This window comes from Dreissena polymorpha, chromosome 2 (genome assembly GCF_020536995.1).
Source record: "Dreissena polymorpha isolate Duluth1 chromosome 2, UMN_Dpol_1.0, whole genome shotgun sequence".
In the NCBI taxonomy this organism is placed as follows: Eukaryota; Metazoa; Mollusca; class Bivalvia; order Myida; family Dreissenidae; genus Dreissena; species Dreissena polymorpha.
The window spans coordinates 102,671,471-102,692,782 of NC_068356.1; the positions used below are offsets into that span (position 1 = coordinate 102,671,471).

At 35.6% G+C, this 21,312-nt stretch overlaps 2 protein-coding genes across 2 annotated transcripts in view; both read left to right on the plus strand.

The window, feature by feature from the left end:
- The window catches only part of LOC127868310 (uncharacterized), a 525,576-nt gene that overhangs the window by 459,050 nt on the left and 45,214 nt on the right, over positions 1–21,312 (plus strand). The gene's annotated exons all lie outside the window — the stretch shown is intronic.
- The window catches only part of LOC127868308 (uncharacterized), a 501,779-nt gene that overhangs the window by 440,138 nt on the left and 40,329 nt on the right, over positions 1–21,312 (plus strand). The window contains exons 4-9 of the mRNA XM_052409946.1: positions 11,424–11,594; positions 12,492–12,720; positions 13,001–13,128; positions 15,665–15,754; positions 15,919–16,062; positions 19,524–19,588. Of these exons, the coding sequence (XP_052265906.1) occupies positions 11,424–11,594; positions 12,492–12,720; positions 13,001–13,128; positions 15,665–15,754; positions 15,919–16,062; positions 19,524–19,588 (827 nt within the window). The remainder of the gene's footprint in view (positions 1–11,423; positions 11,595–12,491; positions 12,721–13,000; positions 13,129–15,664; positions 15,755–15,918; positions 16,063–19,523; positions 19,589–21,312) is intronic.

Below are 21,312 nucleotides of genomic sequence, written 5' to 3' on the forward strand. Positions count from 1 at the left end.
CTAATACCCACTATTTTATACCTGTTCATGCAATTTGTAGGCCAATCTCTCAAAATTTTGCAAATAAGTCAAAGTTGGTCAATTGGATTTTTCTGGTCGATTGAACTTTTTTTCAATTCTAATGAATTATGATGCACAGATAATTCTGTGCTTGATTCAACAAGAACCTGTAAATTACTGTGTATGCGTTGTTCCTCATACCCCACTGTCCCCACAGTCTTCTAACAGTCTTCTCACCTATACAGGTTGGGGCACCCAAAACTGATAATAGGGCCTTAAATGGCATCTTTTTGACACAATCCTTACTTGTCATGTATTCTTGCATTGATTTCTTAAAATACTTTTTAAATAAAATAGTGTAAAAAACTTTTTTTTATTGATATAAGAATATAAAAACATAATAAGAAATAATTATTAAAAGAAAAAAATAATTGAAAAGAAGAGTAGACCCACAATTGGAAAACATTATTTGTTGGCAAAATCAAGAACTTTGATTGTTTATTCATTTGAATACCAATTGAACTTTTTAATATGAAAGGGAAAATAACCTCTTAATACAGAAAGGAAACAAGTTAGAAGTAACTATTAAATTAATAGTAAGTACAATGTGTTAATCTTCTTTTGTGTGAGTGATATGAAATAGCCGAAGGGCAGATTTGCTTGTCAATATCAGAGACATAACACTGCATGCATTTTATTACCAACTAAGAGGCCAGATTTATAACCCTAGCATACACAAGAGTTCTGTTTGTCCATCTGCTTATCAAATAGATATGTCAATAGATAAGTGAAATGCAATGGTACCTACAATAGTACTTTAGTAACAGATGTGATACACTGAGATAAAGATATTGCCTTAGTCCTTATGTATTTGAGGCTGTTTCCATAAATAATAAAGAAGTAACTTTTTACAGCTTGAAAGATTTTTTTTACAAAAAATAACTCAGCAAAAAGTTTATCAATTACAGAATAATTATTGATTTAATATAAAATGGCTCCTTTGTAATGTTTAAATGCTACAATTTTCAATCGACCAGTATTGACCAGTAAAGACCAGTAATGACCAGTATTGACCGGTTTTAACCGGGTATTGACCGCCGGCCCGGTCAATACTCAATTGACCGGTCAATATGCCAACCCTGATTGTAGTAGAATGTGATAACGAGGCTTGTATATTGCTTTGCATTCAGGAAAAGCAAAGTGTAAATGTATGGAAAAATGTTTTAGAGAAGTTATATGTTTTGCAGCTTTAAATGAATTTGAAATTAATGCGGAATACGTATCTGGTGTTGATAATATGATACAAGATCATTTGTCTCGGTGGAATTTAAATGAAATTACAGAAAGACAGTTGAAACATTACGCAATAAGTTACTTTGTATAATCGTTTTGTACAATATTTTTTTAAATGTATTAATCCTTGGTAGTTTATCATGTTGTTTCAAACAGACAGATGTCTCTTCTTGGTGAGGACTTGAGAGCATCGAATAGACGAGCATATGCTGAGGGATCCATGAAATATTTGAAGGTCTAGTGGAAATCATTTCTTCTGTTTTGCTGTCGTTTTGGGTAAGTTTTTCTTCCTGCATCAAACCTTATTTTACAATTATATGTACAGTTTCATAGTAGATCCTTTCAATCAGTTGATTCAATTCATATTTATGCTAGTGAAGTTCGTACAATGCACCCAATCCTTGGGTTTTCTTAAGATAAAGTAAACCATTTCATACTGAATCTATGGAGTTTTTAGAATGCTATGTCATCAAGTTAAACAAACTTTTCCCATATCTCCAGAACCTTTGATAAAAATGCATGCAGTAATAGATAATTCTGACGTAAACTCATCAGTTTTTAACCAGGTTTTCCGAAGGAAAAAACTAGTTATTAGATTGGCGATTGTCGGGCGGGCGGGCGGGCGGACGGAACAAGCTTGTCCGGGCCATAACTTTGTCGTTCATTGTGAGATTTTAAAATCATTTGGCAAATTTGTTCACCATCATAGGACGGTGTGTCTCGCGAAAGAGTTACGTCGATATCTCCAAGGTCAAGGTCGCCACGACTAAAAATAGATTCATTTTGAAACAAGGGGGCGGGTAACTTCTTTATCAGATTTTTTTTTCAATTGAAATCAAGGTCACCACGAGTACAAATAGATTGAATTTGAAACAAGGGGAGTAACAATGCACATGTTGAATTGTCTCCCTTAATCAGATTTTTTTTTAAATATTGAAAACCTGGTTTTGTGGCAATTTTGTCCCTTGTCTTGTTTTTATTTTGTTTCGCCTTTTTTCTATAAGCTAGAAAATCTACGTTAGTTCCACCAACGTAACAAGACCTAAAATATCCTAAATTCTTATTTGGGGTTGATGTTGCTATTAAACAACATAAGTTATTGGTAAGAAATGAAATGGACTAAAACTATACAATTTGGACAACAGCAGTTCATTAATAGTTGTTGAAAATTCAATATTGTGTCCCATGACAGCCTTTAAGGACATGATAAGTAAAATTCCTTCTGTACCTGGTCTTCTCTATATGTATTAAAGTCAGGAAACCCAGCCACATATGACATTTACTTAAAAAAGCTGCGTGATTTTTTTTTCAAAATGTGAAATGTGATGTACATCCAAATTCTTATTCGACTCACACTTTTAGAAGGGGTTATGCTTCCTTTGCATTAAGATTAAAATTACGCTTTTAGGTGACTGATAGTCAGCCGTTTATAAGAAAATTTGCATATGTATTTAGAAGACAAAGTGGAGATTGCTAATTTCATATCGGAACATATATATACTAACATGTTGTATATGTCTATATATTGTCTGTTGCACGCTTTATCTTATTTCAGTAAATGAATGGACACGATTATTATGTCGCTATTGCTTGATTGTATTGCCTTTCTTGCATGGCGTGTGTGTGTTTTTGGCATTATGTTGGCTTTTGCAAGAATTACGAATTATTACATGTGACTTATAATTGTCATAAATGAAATTGGATGTAATATCAAATTATCTATTTGATTTACATTACTAATTTACATCTTTTTCGAATTGAAAATTCAATAATGATATTATGTGAATTAATTTCTCTATGTTACAAGGACAATAAAATTTAAATATTTGTGAATTTGTTAGTTATTGTAGTTATTACTTTATATAATTTCTTACTGAGGAAAATTTAAGGAAAGAAATTGATTCAAATTGAAATAGATTTAAAGATAGTTGGTTATTGCCAAGTGGTTGTTAATAACAAATAAGATCATATCAGAGTTTTTTCACTCATATTTTGCTGAATGGGTACCTAAAATATTTTAAACAGGAAATAAAAGATGCTCTGTTTCAACTTATGGAATGAGATGAATATGTGTATTTATTGTTCCAAAACAAAAAACGGCATTTTAATTAAACACAAACTGGAATATGTATTAATGTATTATCATAGTGACCTACTTTCAGTGATATTTGTTAACAGTAAGAACGAGATTCGCTTGATGACATCACACTTGCACTCTGTATTTTGTTTTACATACATTTTTGCCATAGCAAATAGATTCAAATACAACAATAAATGAGTAAAAACATGCTTCGTCACTCCATTTAAAAATCTTAAACAATTAGGTAAATAGGTAAATAAAATTCATGTATAGATTTTGTGTGCTTGTTATGCCCCCTATATATAAATATATATGGGAAGCATATAGTTGCCAGTTTGGGGTTCCTTACTTCCGTCACACTTTTGTTACGTTTCTCATAGCGCCTTCAATATTTTACCGATCTCTTACATATTTGGCATGTAGGTACCTTGCCTCTACCTTTTGATGAGGTTTCAGGTCACTGGGGTCAAGGTCACCAAGGCTTATAATAGATTTTCTCAAGGTCACACTTTGGTCACAGTTTCTCATAGCACCTTCAATATTTGATCGATCTTTTTGATGAGGTTTGAGATCACTGGGGTCAATGTCAAGGTCACTGAGGCTAATAATAGATTTTCTCAAGGTCACACTTTTTTTCCACATAATTAAACGATATATCGACAAAGCATCATTGGGGAGCATCCATCAGTTTTACTTATATCCTTGTTTTTGAGGTTACTATTGGCGCAACTTGTTCGACGGCCCAGTGAAAACAACACAAAGGAAGAAAATAAGACCTGTTCTGCATTCTTAAACAAGATGTCCGCCTTTGGTAAAATATATTTTGTGGTTTGCATTTATTTCAAAATGCTAGTTTTATTGCTATGTGTGTATAGTATTTGACTATTTTTAGTAAAATTGCTTGTTTCTGGAGCCAAATTGAATATCAATGTGTAAACAAATACTTTAAGAAATAATTATTGAGATTTAATTGAATCTTTATGATAAATTTATCAAACAATGGAAAACTGATATAAACTTACAGTCAACATCATATTTATATTTATTCCCTTTTTATAATGCAGCGATTTTGTTTTCCCAATTGGAAAAAGAACCGGTACCAGCGCAATTTGGAAAATTATGCGCATAAAACCCTGAAATCGGAAAAATTTGCGTTGTGAAGTCTTCATATTGGAAAATTGGTGTATTTGATATTTTTCTCCCAAAAAATGTTTAATTGATAACTCCATGTTGTCAAGTTTACAATGTTATATTTACTTGAGTGCTAGCCATAGAGCTGCATAGGGAAACTAACTAAATGTTGAATTTTATTTATTTAAAAACAAATGTGTATTTTTTAACCTTCAATTGGGATTTTGTTTTTAATAGCAATAGGGAAATAAGTATTTTTTTTAATTGGGAACGTGCCATTTTCCGGTACTTTATAAATAACTTAACTCGTTATTTTATATATTTCCCTTCTTTAAAAAAGTTACATTATTAAAAAAAGCACAAGTAAAAATGGTGACACCAACTGTAAACGGTTTAGTACAACATAATTTTACATGGGCAATACGTACTATCATGCTCCTTATTTCCATCAGATGCCAGTTGTTATCTCAAAAACTTGATGTACAATTACTCTCATTGATGAAAAATCGCACTTTCAGTCATTATCTAAACTCAGAGTCAGCTTACATATCACACTATATATATAACAATGAACTTAGTTTTGAGAGCTATTTGCACTGCATAGATAGTGAAACACATGGGATAGCATTTAGTAGATCCCGATTTGCTTCAAATCTATATAAATAGAAATAGGAAGAATTTTAATTATATTAATTACAATGTTAAAAATTGTATTATTATTGCATAAAACGCATATAATGTTGGTAATATACATGAATGACAGTTAATACATTTTAGCCTATGCAATTTAATTAATAGCATATGCTTATTATATATTGCCACAATAGAGATCAATTGAAACACAAGATTGATATAAGCGGTCTGTTTTTTGAAACTGCGTATTATCTGGTCTCTGGGATACATTTTCATACTCACTTCGAGCGACACTCTCGAATATGCTTGGACAGTTACCAAGGCTGCACCTACAACCCATGCGTTGCAATTAAAGTAAAATTAAGACGATTATTGTAAATCAAACTAGTTGTATTATTTCAAACATATGTCATTTTAAATCGAAGCAGCGATACAGCCAGCACAGACGCCAGGCATATCTATAACGCGTTTGTTGTGTGTTTGTTAACTTAATTCTTATTAGTTTCTTCATTTCTCAGTCTAAGAATTAGATTGTGATAACAGATCACTGTTAACTGATGAATGTATTTAGTCAGCAAAGGTGTAACAATTATCAATGTTGCTTCAATCAAAGTCATGTAAAAAGAACACTAAAATGTAAATAATACAAGGTAATGCTGATATTTACTTCAAGTCATCGAAGACCATATACATTCTTTCGGCACCAACTAAGTCTTAACAAACTAAGCTGTTAATGCCATGTTACAGTCACTGATCCAAAGAACATAAAGGATAAAAAATGTCTATTTATTAATTTAGATTATTTTTATTTTGACTATAAACAAGTTTCAAATAATGATGTATGTGCAACTGTCATAGGTGTGTTCTGCAGGTTTTTTCACTAGCGTTCACAGGTTTCGACACAAAATTCAAAACTTTGAAAGCGTTGAGCAAGCCCAAAATATTGTTATTTTCCGCCCAAATCTTTGTACAGCTTCTCTCTAATTGGCATCATGTAGTGGATGGTTTGAGAACACAATCCTGATATTTTCATTTATTGAGAGCACCCTATTTTGTAAACATAGATGCTGGTTTTGTAATAAGCATTTGGTTATGAATCGATTCCATATGAATCAGGGGTGTCAATTTTCCGGATTATTCCGGAAATCCGGATTTGAGCCGGCCAGGGTTGATTTTGAGGTGAATGTAAATCCGATGAGTTTGTTTAAGGCGGGTGGGGGTAGGGACAAAATTCTTTTAGTGCGGGATCATTTCAGAACGAATATTGTTATAGCATCGTCGGCATTCCGGACATTTGCGCTTGGTACCGATTTTATTTATTGATTTCTGATTGGTAAGCGGCTGGCACTGACATGAGCAGTAACTGGCTAAGTAAAGCACTGCAATATCATATTTTAAAACAATATGTTAATCAAATTATATATTGACTGCGTATTTGCTAGGTTACTGGTTACTGGTTTTCATTTTCTGCAGTCAAACGATATGCATATTTTATTTCATTTGCAAATGATGTATCGCGACATGTTTTCGGACATTCGTTTTCGGATACGCTGGTTTGTCGATTTTAATTTAATTTCGAAGTTCTTAATATCATTTGTTTAGAATGACAAATACACATGCGGTGTTACGGATGGTTTGGTTTATAATATTTCGCATTGTACTCACCAGAAATTGCACCTAGAAAGACTATTTAAAAAAAAGAACAATAAGCTAGGGCTCGGGGGGTTGGGCCCTCTCTTCCCTTTATCCTACGGCTTAATTTTCCGGATTTCAAATTTGGGACAATTGACACCCCTGTGAATGAACAATACAGTTTAGATTACAACTATGCATTGATAACATAAATTGAAAGTTGTGTTGCCTTCAGATGACGACTTCGCGTTTCTACTATAAATATTGTTAAATCATAGCTTAATTTAAGCATATCTACAACTCATAGCAGAAAATTATGTCCTGAAAATCCCTGTGGGGAATTTTTGTCCACTTACATCTATTTAAGAAATGTTTCAAGATAACATGGTTCAGCTGTAGTTGAATTTAACATTGAAAAGTATTTGTTAAAAGTCATGCATCGATTGTGATTTTAGTTAACAATTTGGTGTGGTCATAACTTTCAAATAAGAGGTATTAAAAGTAAAAAAAATGCTGTTTCTCAATACCTGTTTCAGAATCCTTGTGAACTTTGTCCCTGTTGTTATTGTTGTAGTTCAGACTACGACCTCTCGCTTCTACAGTATTCAGCATTTAAGTTCCAATTGAAGTTAAGAATAGCCTAAATAATATATGTGAACATGGCCCCTGTTGTTATTGTTGTAGTTCTGTTATAGTTCAGACTACGACCTCTCGCTTCTACAGTTTGCAGCATTTAAGTTCCAACTGAAGTTAATAATAGCCTAAATAATATATGTGAACATGGCCCCTGTTGTTATTGTTGTAGTTATGTTGTAGTTCAGACTACGATCTCTGACTTCTTCAGTTTGCAGTATTTAAGTTCCCACTGACGTTGAGAATAGCCTTAATAATCTATGTGAACATTGCCCATATTGTTGTTGTTCATACTAGGACTTCACACCTCTTAAAATCTATGTGACCCTGGCCCCTTTTGTTGTTGTTGTTGTTCAGACTAGGACTTCACACCTCTTAGAATCTATGTGACCCTGGCATGTGTTGTTGTTATTCATACTAGGACTTCACACCTCTTAAAATCTATGTGACCCTGGCCCCTTTTGTTGTTGTTGTTGTTCAGACTAGGACTTCACACCTCTTAGAATCTATGTGACCCTGGCTTGTGTTGTTGTTGTTGTTGTTCAGACTTAGACTTCACACCTCTTAGAACCTATATGACCCTGGCTCGTGTTGTTATTGTTGTTCAGACTAGGACTTTACACCTCTTAAAAACTATGTGACCCTGCACCTCTTAGAATCTATATGACCCTTCCCGTGTTATTGTTGTTGTTCAGACTACAAGAAGAAGCTAGAGCTGGAGCGTAAACGTCAGGGGTTAAAGAGGCAACTGAGTCAGCTTGAGGACGAGGTTACAGACTTACGGGAGAATTTCCGAATTGAGTCCAGGCTCCAGAAGGTACAACAGGTTCCAATGCGTGACAAGTGTATTTTTGGTCAAATTTGGGGCTGGTATTTGACCTCCTATGTCAAAAAGTATACATTTGACTGCATTGAATTCCCAATTAAAGGTTTCAAAAAAGAAAAAAAATAAGTGAAATACAACACTATTTTTCCAACCCAGCTATTTGGTTGAACCATAGTAAATACAGTTTTAAAATTACTTACGACTTTTCTCAATCCAACGGGCCCGGCCCAATGCCAAAAATGGTGGAAAAATACTGGGGACTCTATTTTGTAAAAGTAATTTTTTTGAAGTATTTTGGAATTCACTTACCCTTTCTAAAAGTTTTCACTACATTGTACTTTTAATGCCACCGGATCGAAAGATCGGGGGTATATTGTATTTGGCCTGTCTGTCTGTCTGTATGTCATTCATTCATTGTGTGTGTCCCAAAACTTAAACCAAAACTTTCACCTTCGTTAAAGTTTGGTAATAACTTTTTGAATATTGAATATAGCAACTTGATATTTGGCAAGCATGTGTATCTCATGAAGCTGCACATTTTGAGTGGTGAAAGGTCAAGGTCACCCTTCAAGGTCAAAAGTAAAAATATACAATCCAAGGGAAGTGATAAGCTTTAAAAGGGAGATAATTTGTAAACCTGCCAAATGATTAAATTGAAATTTTATTTAAAAGCGGCGCAATAGGGGGCATTGTGTTTCTGACAAACACATCTCTTGTTATACATGAGACAAAGCCACATTTATATATTTAAGCGCCACAACAGAAGCAGTACTTGTTAGTCTCCTACCGGTGAAACCAGAGGGGACTTATGGTTTGCGCTCTTTCTGTCTCTCACACTTTTCTGGATCCTGCGATAACTTTAAAAGTTCCTTATATTATTTTTTTCATGAAACTTGAAACATGGACAGATGGCAATATCGAGATTATGCATGTAGGTAGGAAGGGGACTTTTATTGCTTGGCAATAGTCTTGTTTAATTCAGGTGTGCGACCCAGGGCTACTGTGGCACTCTTTAAATATGTATATATATATACATGTATCATAATAGTAAGAGTTGGAGCGCAATAAGCTATATTTCGGCTTGATTTTCTTGAAAGCGAGGACTTTTTATTATCAAAGGTCTTGTGACAAGATATGACTGAAATTGAATTTTAAAAAGAGATTTTGACTTCCTGTCAGAAAACAAGCAAAAGAGGCCAGGAAATTAAAACATTGTGTTCAATTGTATTGACTTTGAGAGTTGTTTTAGCTGATGTGCTTGGAGTGTAGACACCTCAGCATAATAATGTGTAGGAACACAATGGAAAATGTGTGGGCTCAGTATAACTAAATAATACACATGTCTTTTTATTATGATACAGATTTACTATTCTGATTTAAAAATATTTGTCCATTAATCATTTTAGCTTACCTGAGCACAACGTGCTCATTGTAAACTTTTGTGATCGCCTTTTGTCCGTCGTCCGTTGTTCGGCGTTAACATTTGCATTGTTTACTCTCTAGAGGCCTCATTTATTGTCCAATCATCATAAAATTAGGTCAGAAGATTGGTCTCAAAGATATCTTGGATGAGTTTAAAAATGGTTACGTTTGCTTAAAAAACATGGCTGCCAAGGGGCGGGGCATTTTTCCTTATATGGCTATAAATGGCTATAGTAAAATCTTGTTAACACTCTAGATGCCGCATTTATTGTCTGATCTTCATGAAATTTGGTCAGAAGATTCATCCCAATAATATCTTGAACGAGTTAAAAAATGATGCCCTTTGGTGCCCTTTTGATGCCCAGGGGACGGGCCATTTTTCCTTATATGGCTATAGTAAAACCTTGTTAACACTCTAGAGGTCACATTTATATCCGATCATCATGAAACTTGGTCAGAAGATTGGTCTTCATGATATATTGGATGAGTACAAAAATGGTTTTGGTTGCTTTAAAAACATGGCCACCAGGGGCGGGGCATTTTTCCTTATATGGCGATATATGGCTATAGTAAAACATTGTTAACACTCTAGAGGCCACATTTATTGTCCAATCTTCTTGAAATTTATTCAGAAGATTGGTCTCAATAATATCTTGGATGAGTTAGAAAATAAGTATGCATACTTGACGAGTTCAAAATGATGCCGGTTGGTTGAAAAACATGGCTGCCACGGGGCGGGGCATTTTTCTTTATATGGCTTTAGTAAAACCTTGTTAACACTCTAGAGGCCACAATTATTTTCCGATCGTCATGAAACTTGGTCAGAAGATTTTTCCAATACTAGCTTGTTATCTCGATGAGCGACTCTGAGCCTTTCAAGCCCTCTTGTTTGCTTCTTCACGGCCGTGACAGAAGCAGATGAATACTGCCCAGGAACATTTCCATCCGTAGCTAAACTCAAAGTCTGTTGTTTAAACAATAGATCGTTTTGTTTATACCATTCAGTTCCTTTTTGTTTATCTTTTTCCGATACAACTTTGAATTGTGCGACATTTTTTCGTTTGAGTCACCCAGTGCGAGCGTAATAATAACACTGTAAAACGGTTTAAACATGCTTTATTCCCCTTGCGAAAAGTATTATCAAAACAAGGATCGAGTTTTAAGTCCGAATTCGGTTAAATTTTATCGTTTTTCTGATTTTTTTCATTTATTTTGAGGGGGAATTTTTTAATCACATTTGAGGGAAAACATACTTTGTTATGGGGAATGCGGCCGCATTTTGTCCGTGAATTTCACAGATTGAGGGCCCTGTCAGACGGGTCTACGAATAATTACAATAATACCCCAAAGATTGATGACCGCTGGAAAGACTGCCTTTTTTCTTCATAGGACGGCATATAAACTAAGATAGGTCACCTCCCCTTATCTATTGCATACTCTCATTAGCCTGTATCTGTTGTATATTATAGTCAACGGAGTCAACGATTATATTCAACGGGGGACCAGTTAAATATAAACTATCCGGTACATTTTTGTACGGAGCTCCTTAAGACTGCACAAAAGTGCAGGCTCATCTGTAGCTCCTCTTTGCTGCATATGTCATGAGACCCATCATCGCATGACTTGGGTTAAATAATGCTCTGTAATAATTTTATTTCACATGCATTGTACTTAATACTATGTGTTAGAACAAGTAAAGTGATGTCTGTGTTTTGAACAATAAATCAGTCTTACTATTCCTCCGCATGTTCATGTTTATGTTTGTATTTTCAGAATACTATCACCTTACCACCTGATCTAGTTCCGGATCCGGGAGCATTGTTAATGAAGAATGAGCATGGACAGATTATACTAGTCAAGCAAGGTGCAATAGCCGGCCAGCAGAATGTCTCGTCAGTGGCACTATCAACCAGTAACACGCCTCAGAAGGTCCAGTATGTCCGGGTATGAACAGTGTTTAAATAACATTCCCAAGTTTAAATGATGTATTTTTAAGTCTTAATTTCAGGCATTTTCCACGCCTTTTTAGGAAAAATGCAATTTCGGGATTGGAAATTTTGAGTGCAAAGAGCCCACGGATTTGGGAAAAACTTATTTAATATGACTCTTTACAATAATTCAAACTATAAGAAAAAATAATATACATCAATGTGACACACTTTGTTAGATGTAATTAAAATAAAATTGAGATATAATATTCATAAAACAGTAAAAACAATTTTTTAACACATTGGGATTTTTTTTGCTTAGGGAATGAGTCTGTTTATTGGCCCCATAGATACACAAGGACAACACCTGAATTTTATCAGTTGTTATTAAACATGCATCATAAAATTACACATGTTTGGGTTTTTAATAGAATGCCTCTTATGTGTACTTCCTATTAAATTGTTCTTATTATATATATTTGTATGTTTATTCTAATAATGTTTATTTCAGGCTAAGACCATATTAAAACTGTGTCTTAAATGATATAAAAACTTGATAAAAACCAGTAATTTCAAAAACATAACAAAATCTACACATAACACTTTAGTTTCTGAACATGGTTAGCCTCTTGGACTTCTTGTTAATGTCTCACTCTGATATAAGTTATAAAATGTAAGCGTTTGTTGAATATTTAATTTTATGGTTAATTGGACCCATGATCAATTGGGTTCATAGTACAACTGTCGACCAGAATTTTATTGCTCCTTCAGATCTTTAAAGAACCTGAACCCCAGCTTCAAACATGCTATGATTATTTTAATATCACAATTTTTGTATAAAATTCAAGACAAATTAATTAGCAATAATATCATCATTGGCAATAGACAAAGATTTCATTCCATATATCCGCAGCACCCTACTGCAAACACGGCCCAAAGACCTCCCACGGGTCAGTTAGTGCACATCCAGCATGGGGCTCTATCTTCCAACCCTTCTGCGGTGCGGCAGACCACTCCGTCCCCAGTGAACGCAGTACCCACCCAGCAGCCAGTCCGGGTTGCCGCGCCACAGGGCGGCATGCAAACAGTCATGCGAACCTCCACACCAACTGCAGGGAGTCAGGCTGCTGTTGCGCCTAATGGTAGTTGAACCAGCGCTTTTGTTTTCACTTATTTTGTTTAGGTACTGTTCCTTTGTTCCTTCCCCCTTCATATTTTAATTTTATTTTGGGAAAACAGTGGAATATTTTGGGTACAGTTTAAGGATAACCGATAAACTGCAGGACGTTATAGAATTATTTTGAGCGTAATGATGCTTCAAAAGTGGACCTTTATAAAAGGCAATGTTAAATGTTTTGCATAGCACATCAGTACAAGTTTATATGTATATGATGTAAAATGCTTAACGTAACTTTATTTCAGCTCAACAACAGGCGATGATAGATAATGCAAAAAAATGCAAGAATGTCTTGTCCACGTTTATCAAATTAGCCGCTAGTCAACCGGAGGTGACAGTCAGCAGTGTTCGTGATCTCATACAAGGACTGATAGTTAGTAGCTTTTTGGTTTAGACTTTTAATTCTCATGTTATTTTAGTGATATTCAGCAGTCAGTTACTGCCCTTTGGCATGTGAACCGTGTAAACAATAGTTGCAATTCTCCCTTGCATGTAACTTTCTGAATTACAGTGCTATCTGTTTCACTCTTAAGCAAATTAAAGAACCAGATAGTGTATAATTATTTTGACATTCTCTACATACATTATAACAATCTTTATAGCAATTTTTAAATACTTTCATCTGTTAATACCACCTTGGTAACTGATCAGTTTTCGTCTACCAACATGTGTACCTCGTAAACAATTCCATTAAAATCTATAGTGCTATGGTGCTTATGCTATATGCAACCAGCTAAACTCCAGATCACAATTGTCCAGTTTTGTCAGTAGCTACACTGTCTGCTATTAAGTCATACAAGGTTTCGTAGTCTCACAAGCGGATATGGAAACTCCTGACCCTTCAGCTTTTTATACCCTCTGAGTCCTTTGACTCAGCTTTGTAAAATATATTTTCATTGTCTTCATTTGTTCCAGAGCATGAATTGACAATCAAAACTTTAAAAATTGATTTACAAACAAGTTGCTGATAGATTATTGTTTTAGCTCACCTGAACACAACATGCTCATGGTGAGCTTTTGTGATCGCCTTTTATCCGTCATGCGTCGTCCGTCATGCGGCGTCAACATTTGCCTAGTTAACATTCTAGGGGCCACATTTATTGTCCAGTCTTCGTGAAATTTGGTCAGAAGATTAATCTCAATACTACCTTGATAGAGTTCAAATGGTTACGTTTGCTTGAAAAACATGGTTGCCAAGGGGCGGGGCATTCTTCCTTATATGGCTATATATGGCTATAGTAAAATATTGTTAACACTTTAGAGGCCACATTTATAGTCAGATCTTCATGAAACTTGGTCAGACGATTCATCCAAATAATATATTGGACGAGTTTGAAAATGATGCCAGTTGGTTGAAAAACATGGCCGCCAGGGGCGGGGCATATTTCCTAATATGGCTTTAGTAAAACATTGTTCACACTGTAGAGGCCACATTTATTTTCCGATCATCATGAAACCTGATCAGAATATTTATCACAATAAAATCTTGGATAAGTTCGAAAATGGTTCCGGTTGCTTTAAAAACATGGCCACAAAGGGGCGGGGCATTTTTCCTTATATGGCTATATATGGCTTTAGTAAAGCCTTGTTAACACTCTAGAGGCCACATCTTCATGAAACTTGGTCAGAAGATTGGTATCAATACTACCTTGAAAGAGTTCGAAAATGGTTAGGTTTGCTTTAAAAACACGGCTGTCAAGGGGCGGGAAATTTTTCCATATGGCTATAGTAAAATCTTGTCAACAATCTAGAGGCCACATTAATTGTCCCATCTTCATTAACCTTGGTCTAAAGATTCGCAATAATATCTTGGACGAGTTCGAAATTGGTTTCGGTTGCTTTAAAAACATGGCCACCAGGGGGCGGGGCATTTTTCCATATATGGCTAGTGTAAAGCCTTTTTAACACTTTAGAGGCCACATTCATTTTCCGATCTTCATGAAACTTGGTCAGAAGATTTGTCCAAACGATATCTTGGATGAATTTGAAAATGTTTCTGGTTCCTTAAAAAACATAGCCACCAGGGGGCGGGGCATTTTTCCATATATGGCTTTATATGGCTATAGTAAAATCTTGTTAACACTCTAGAGGCCACATTTATTGTCCGATCTTCATGAAACTTGGTCAGAAGAGTTATCTCAATAACATCTTGGAGGAGTTTAAAAATGATGCCGGTTGATTGAAAATCATGACCGCCAGGGGGCGGGGCATTTTTCCTTATATGGGTATAGTAAAACCTTGTTAACACTCTAGAGACGACATTTATTTTTCTTCATGAAACATGGTCAGAAGACTTGTCCCAATGATATCTTGGATGAGGTGTAGAATGGTTTCGGTTGTTATAAAAACATGGCCACCAGGGGACGGGACATTTTTCCCTTATATGGCTATATATGTCTTTAGTAAAACCTTGTTTACACTCTAGAGGCCACACTATTTCCCCAATCTGCATAAAACTTGGTCAGAAGATTAATCCCAATAATATCTTGGACGATTTCAAATATGATGCCGGTTGGTTTAAAAACATGGCCGTTAGTGGGCGGGGCATTTTTCCATATATGGCTATAGTAAAACCTTGTTCACACTTTAGAGGCCACATTTATTTTCCGATCTTCATGAAACTTAGTCAGAAGACTTGTCCCAATAATTTCTTGGATGAATTTGAAAATGGGTTGGGTTGCTTTAAAAACATGGCCACCAGGGGGCGGGGCATTTTCTTAAATGGCTAATATTTGTTCCTTATCTGTTCTAATGACATCTTGTGCTGCACAGAACAGGTCAGTTCCTTTTTTCTAAGGTGAGCGACTTTGGGCCTTTCAGGCCCTCTTGTTTTAAGTAGGTTAATTTGAGATTTGGTTACCCTTGTGACTATAGATTTATTTACTGATGGGGAACTGAACTGATTTCAGGATGGCAAACTGGAACCTGAATTGTTTTCAGAACGGTTGCAAAAAGAGTTCAAGGCAGCACCACAGACATATCTTATTCCATTTCTCAAGGTATGTACTGAGCATGGACGACAAGTCCGTCACGCGACAATATCCTACATATTAAATACCACCAGGCGGGTCTAGCCTTGATTTTGGGTTGGGTTCATGGTTGAAACATAAAGATCATGTTACCTGTATATCTGTTAATCAAAATAATTAATTACTGTTTTCAGAAAAGCCTTCCACTATTGCGTCAATCTTTGTTGAACAATACGATGTCAATAGATGGTGTGAAGCCCCCTCCACCTGAGATTGTACAACAATCATGGCCAGTCTCTGTAGCACCAGTTCCCACTGCTGTGTCTCATCTGCAACAGGTTTGGCCAGGACACTTGGGTTTCACTTTAATCAATGAGGCATGCTCTGTGAAAATGGGGATTTATGCATGTGTGAAAAGTATTTTTAAAAATTAGCCTGTCCAGTCAGCACAGGTTGTTCATGGACGACACGTTTTGCTTTTATGGTATTTTTAATTTTAAATGTAAAGAAAGTCTCATAGCAAAAATCCAGTTTAAGCGGAAAGCGTCCCTGATCTGGGACGATATGTTACACACATGCATTAAGCCCCGTTTTCTCAGAGTGTGGCATATTTTATTGCTTATTTGTAGGTAAATGTATTTTAAACTATGCATTTATCAGCTGAAAACATAAATTAACTATTTTATGTTACATGTTAAACATATCAATCCATATTTTAAAGTCTTCATATTGCTGCATTTGTCAATTGCTTAAGCCCACCTGAGCACAACGTTGCGATGCATTTTGCCGTATATGGCTGTAGCAAAACCTTGTTAACACTCTAGAGGCCAAATTTATTTTCCGATCTTCATGAAACTTAGTCAGAAGATTTTTCCCAATGATATCTTGGATGAATTCGAAAATAGTTTTGGTTGCTTTAAAAGCATGGCCACCAGGGGGCGGGGCATTTTTCCTAATATGGCTATACATGGCTATAGTAAAATCTTGTTAACACTGTGAATGCCACATTTTTTTTCTGATCCTCATGAAACTTGGTCAGAAGATTTATCCGAATAATATCTTGGAGGAGTTTAAAAATTGATGCTGGTTGCTTGAAAAACATGGCCGCCAGGGGGCGGGGCATTTTTCCTCATATGGCTATTGTAAAACCTTGTTAACACTCTAGAGGCCACATTTATTGTCCAATCTTTATGAAATTTGGTCGGAAGATTGGTCTTAATGATATCTTGGCTGAGTTTGAAAATGGTTACGTTGGTTTGAAAATCATGGCTGCCAAGGGGCGGGGCATTTTTCCTTATAAGGCTATAAATGGCTATAGGTAAATCTTGTTAACAATATAGAGGTCACATTTATTGTCCGATCTTCATGAAACTTGGTCAGAATATTCATCCCAATAATATCTTGGACGAGTTGAAAAATGATGCCGGTTGGTTGAAAAACATGACCACCAGGGGGCGGGCATTTTGCTGTATATGGCTATAGTACAACCTTGTTAACACTCTTGAGGCCACATTTATTTTCCGATCTGTATAACACTTGGTCAGAAGATTTGTCCCAATAATGTCTTGGTGAATTCGAAAACGGTTTCGGTTGCTTTAAAAACATGGCCACAAGGGAGCAAAGCATTTTTTCCGAATATAGATATATATATTGCTGTAGTTAAACCTTATTAACACTCTAGAGGCCACATTTTAATGTCTGATCATCATGAAACTTGGCCAGACAATTTGTCCCAATGATACCTTGGAGGTGGAGTGGTTTGAAATGGTTTCAGTTTTTCCGATGTTTTTTCCCAACGTTGCTGCGACGTTTTTCCCAACGTTGCTGCAACATTGTATTTAGGTCGCATTAAAACGCAGTATTTTTATATTCTATTTTATTTAATAAAATAATATTATAATAAAAAAAAAAGTGCCTACCGCATTTTTGATTAGTATCGGCAGTTAATTTCGAGTTCGTTTCTTAGAAAGAACCATTATTTGATGTCTATAGAGGAGATAATCAAACGCTCCCCGAGTGGGAATCGGACCCACCAACTCCCGATCGCTAAGCGGACACCTCATCCACTACACCACGGCGACAATTGAATGTTTCAGACAAAAATGTTGATTATTTTTTTACGAAACTTTGAAACTAGATTCTACCATTTGAATGCATAACACAACTTTGACAAAATATTTTATCCGGCGATTTTGAGTTAAAGTTCATCTTTAGCATCTTTAAGTTTAAGCAACTGATCTGAATTGAATTTCTAAAATTTACAAGAAATCATGTTTTCATTGATGCTATGCATGAACTGTATTATTATAAAGTACGATTCCTACTCGGGGAGCGTTCTATTATCTCCTCTTTAGACACCAAGTACTAGTTCTTTCTAAGAAACCGACTCGACAGTGTGCATATCTGCCGATAATACTAGAAATAGCTGTTGACAGTAAATAGTTTGTTTATTTATTTATTTTTTATTATTTAAAGATAAAATAAAAAATAGTACGTTTGAATGCAACCTAAATACAACGTTGCAGCAAAGTTTGGAAAAAAACGTCGGGCAAACTTTAATATACACCATTGTGACAACCAAACTGCAACGTTTGAATGCAACCTAAATACAACGTTGCAGCAACGTTGGAAAAAAACGTCGGGAAAACTTTCATTTCGACCATTGGTACAACCAAACTGCAACGTTCGAATGCAACCTAAATACAACGTTGCAACAACGTTGCAAAGAACGTCGGGAAAACTTTCATATACACCATTGTGACAACCAAACTGCAACGTTTGAATGCAACCTAAATACAACGTTGCAGCAACGTTGGAAACAACATCGGGAAAACTTTCATATAGACTTTGGTACAACCAAACTGCAACGTTCAAATGCAACCTAAATACAACGTTGCAACAACGTTGGAAAACACGTCGGGAAAACTTTCATATACACCATTGTGACAACCAAACTGCAACGTTTGATGAAACTACCGGGTAAAGTTTTGTATGCAACGTTGTGGCAACGTTCGGTAATGGTTGCCGACGTTGCGACCTAAATATTACGTTGTCACAACGTTGCATACAAAACATTACCCGAACGTTTGATGCCTACTGAGAAGGGGTCGTGGCATTTGTCCTAATAAAGCTATAGTAAAGCCTTGTTAACACTTTAGAAGCCACTTTTATTGTCCGATCATCATGAAACTTGGTCAGAAGATTTATCCTAATGATATATGACAAGTTCGAAAAGTTTGAGTTGCTTGAAAAACATGGCTACCAGGGGGCGGGGCATTTTTCCTTATATGGCTTCATGAATCTTCATGAAACTTTGTCAGGATATTTGTTTAAATGATATATTGGATGTGTATGAAAATGGTTCAGGTCTGTTGAAAAACATCACTGCCAGGGTGTTCATTGGTCATGAAAGTTGGTTAGAACATTTGTTATAATGACATATTGGTCTGCACAGATCAGTTCATTTGAATATCAATTAACGACTTTGAGCCTTTCAGACCCTCTTGTTAATGTATATATCAACCAACACTACAAAACAAGAGATGAACATGTTTATATTAGTACATGCAGTACCTTGAATGTCTGCCTGCCCTCAGTAATTCTAGAAAAATCCTCATGGTCAGAAAAAGTTCATTTTGTCCATTTTTTAGTTAACTGGCCAGTGAAGAGGAATTTGAGCCATAAATAGTTCTGAGTTTAATAGACCTGGTGGCAAGTAATGTTTGAGGGGCTGTCGGCCTGTTGCGAATTGTGTAAATGTATTTTCGTTTCAATGTCAGTCTCCTTTGTTGGATTCTAGGTCAGCAGCTCTGAGTCTGAAAGTTCTGGAGATAGCCGCAGTCGCAGTAAAACCAGGAAGCAATCGTAAGAAATATAGACTATGATTTTTAGCTCATCTATTTTTTGAAAAAAAATTATGAGCTATTGTCATCACCTTGGCGTCGGCGTTGGCGTTGGCGTCGGCGTCCGGTTAAGTTTTGCTTACTATCATGAGGGGACTGGGCAGGCAAAGTTAGATAACTCTGGCGTGCATTTTGACAGAATTATGTGCCCTTTTTATACTTAAAAAATTGAAAATTTTGGTTAAGTTTTGCGTTTAGTTCCACTTTTCTCAGTAAGTATCAATGCTATTGCATTCAAACTTGGTACACTTACTTACTATCATGAGGGGACTGGGCAGGCAAAGTTAGATAACTCTGGCATGCATTTTGACAGAATTATGTGCCCTTTTTATACTTAGAAAATGGACAATTTTGGTTAAGTTTCGTGTTTAAGTCCATTTTATTCCTTAAGCATCAAAGCTATTGCTTTCATACTTGCAACACTTACTAACTATCATAAGGGGACTGTGCAGGCAAAGTAATGTAACTCTGACTGGCATTTTGACAGAATTATGTGCCCTTTTTATACTTAGAAAATTGAAAATTTGATTAAGTTTTGTGTTTAGGTCCACTTTATTCCTACAGTATCAAAGCTATTGCTTTCATACTTGCAAGATTTATGAACTATCATAAGGGGACGGTGCAGGCAAAGTAATGTAACTCTGACTGGCATTTTGACGGAATTATGGGCCCTTTATACTTAGAAAATTGAAAATTTGGTTAAGATTTATGTTTTGGTCCACTTTACCCCTAAAGTATCATAGATATTGCTTTCATACTTGGAACACTCACAAACTATCATAAGGGTACAGTAAAAGGACAAGTTGCATAACTCTGGTTGTCATTGTTACGGAATTATGGCCCTTTTTTGACTTAGTAACTTTTAATATATGGTTAAATTTTGTGTTTCGATCCACTCGAAGTATCAAGGCTATTGCTTTCAAACTTCAAATACTTACATGCTATCATGAGGTTACTGTACCTGGCAAGTTGAATTTTACTTTGACCTTTGAATGACCTTGACTCTCAAGGTCAAATTATTAAATTTTGCTAAAATTGCCATAACTTCTTTATTTATGATTAGATTTGATTGATACTTTGATGAAACTACTCTTACCTGACATACCACAATAGACTTCACCCAAACCATCCCCCGTGCCCTCCCCCCCCCTCCCCCCCTCCCCCCCCCCCTAATTTTTTTTTTTTTTTTTTTTTTTTAAGATCATCTCACAAATGACCACCACACTATACCCCCCCCCCCCAATTTTTTTTTTTGATTTTTTTTTTTTTTTTTCTTTAAGATCATCTCACAAATTATCACCACACCCTCACACTATACCCCCCCATTTTTTTTTTTAAACGGTTATGTTTGAAATACCGTCCAACCATCGCACCCAAACCCCCCCCCCCCCGATTTTTTTTTTTTTTTTTTTCGCTTTTTTGGAAGATAATGTAATAAATGTCCACAACCCCACACTATACACCCCTCTTCACTCCACTCCTCCCTCCTTTGTGATTGAAAAGTCCCTTCACCTTTAAAAAGAAAATAGATGAGCGGTCTGCACCCGCAAGGCGGTGCTCTTGTTATGTTATATTATGACACATCTCTTCGGTCACTTATTTTAAAATCCCATGTACCCATCACTGCATAATTTGAATATGTCATGATGTTGGAATGATATATATCCTGATCTGGCTATAATTTTA